At 49.5% G+C, this 973-nt stretch overlaps 1 protein-coding gene across 1 annotated transcript; it reads left to right on the top strand.

The window, feature by feature from the left end:
- Nucleotides 1-358: 358 nt before the first annotated feature.
- On the top strand, nucleotides 359-667 carry CCR75_009796 (uncharacterized protein; the record flags this gene model as incomplete). Its single annotated transcript, XM_067967834.1, has 1 exon — nucleotides 359-667. The coding sequence occupies one exon, from the start codon at nucleotides 359-361 to the stop codon at nucleotides 665-667; it is 309 nt and encodes a 102-aa protein (XP_067817636.1).
- Nucleotides 668-973: the final 306 nt, after the last annotated feature.

The following is a 973-nucleotide window of genomic DNA, read 5'->3' as shown; positions in this document are numbered from 1 at the left end:
CGTCACCTAACGAGAGGCACCACTCACATCTGAAGCAGTGTGAAGTGGACTTGTACTGAAACAGTACAAGTCGCAGTGCCCCGTTACAGTGAAGACATTTGAGGAAAAAGAGGAAGAAAATCTCCCTTTTTTGATTAGGCAGATGAAAACATCAATTGATTCCGCCTTGCTCTTAACAGAATGGCAAACGTGGCTATGGCCATTTCCAAACTCGGAAGTAGAGCCATGGAGTGGGCACTATCGTGCAGTACGTCCATAAACGACGCTTTTCCACCCCCTTGTGGAGCAGAGCTTCGCTCTGGAGGATACCTATTGTCTGATGACCGAAGCTCGTGCTACCAGTGACAACTATTGCCAGATGGTGCAAAAAGTAACTCAGGTGAGACAACAGCCTCGGCGCGGGATTGCTATCAGCAGCTTCTCGCAAGCCTCAGCTACAGGCGTCTGGTCTTATCGAGTAGATGTATCAGTGTACGAGGGCAAGCGCGCGTCTGCGTTCATAAATGGATCTGAAGATGTTAGTGCTGATGAGAATTTTAGCGACACTGATTCATTATCGGACACCTCGTCTGTCGAGCACTACTCCATCCTTCGGCGCTACAACGATTCTCTGCAACTTAATGAGCAAGTTCGCGTTGTGGTCAATGCGTCGGAAAAAGAATATTAACAGCTTGCCCCCCTTCCCAACAAAAGTATCTATGGTTCCAGCGCTTGTTGGCCTGCTTTGGCGCGTATCTTCGTCGAAAAAGATGTTGCACGAGCGACAGGCCAAGTTTCAGGTATTACTGAGATGGATCGAGAACCACCCTACCGCTCGAAACTGCCCTGCATTCATCGATTTTCTTGGACCCCCCCCAGTCTCGAGACGGATATGTCAGCCTTAAGGAATACGCGTCACCCGACTGGCTATCGTCTCTCGAGCAAGTCACACAGGCGTTAAATACCGAAAGCGCCGGTATTCTGCTGACAGTTC

The sequence above is a fragment of the Bremia lactucae genome (assembly GCF_004359215.1).
Source record: "Bremia lactucae strain SF5 chromosome Unknown BlacSF5_NotPlaced_160_SHOA01000107.1_973bp, whole genome shotgun sequence".
NCBI lineage: Eukaryota > Oomycota > Peronosporomycetes > Peronosporales > Peronosporaceae > Bremia > Bremia lactucae.
The sequence above is the reverse complement of the archived record's forward strand: the minus strand, read 5'-3'. Positions and strand labels throughout refer to the sequence as shown.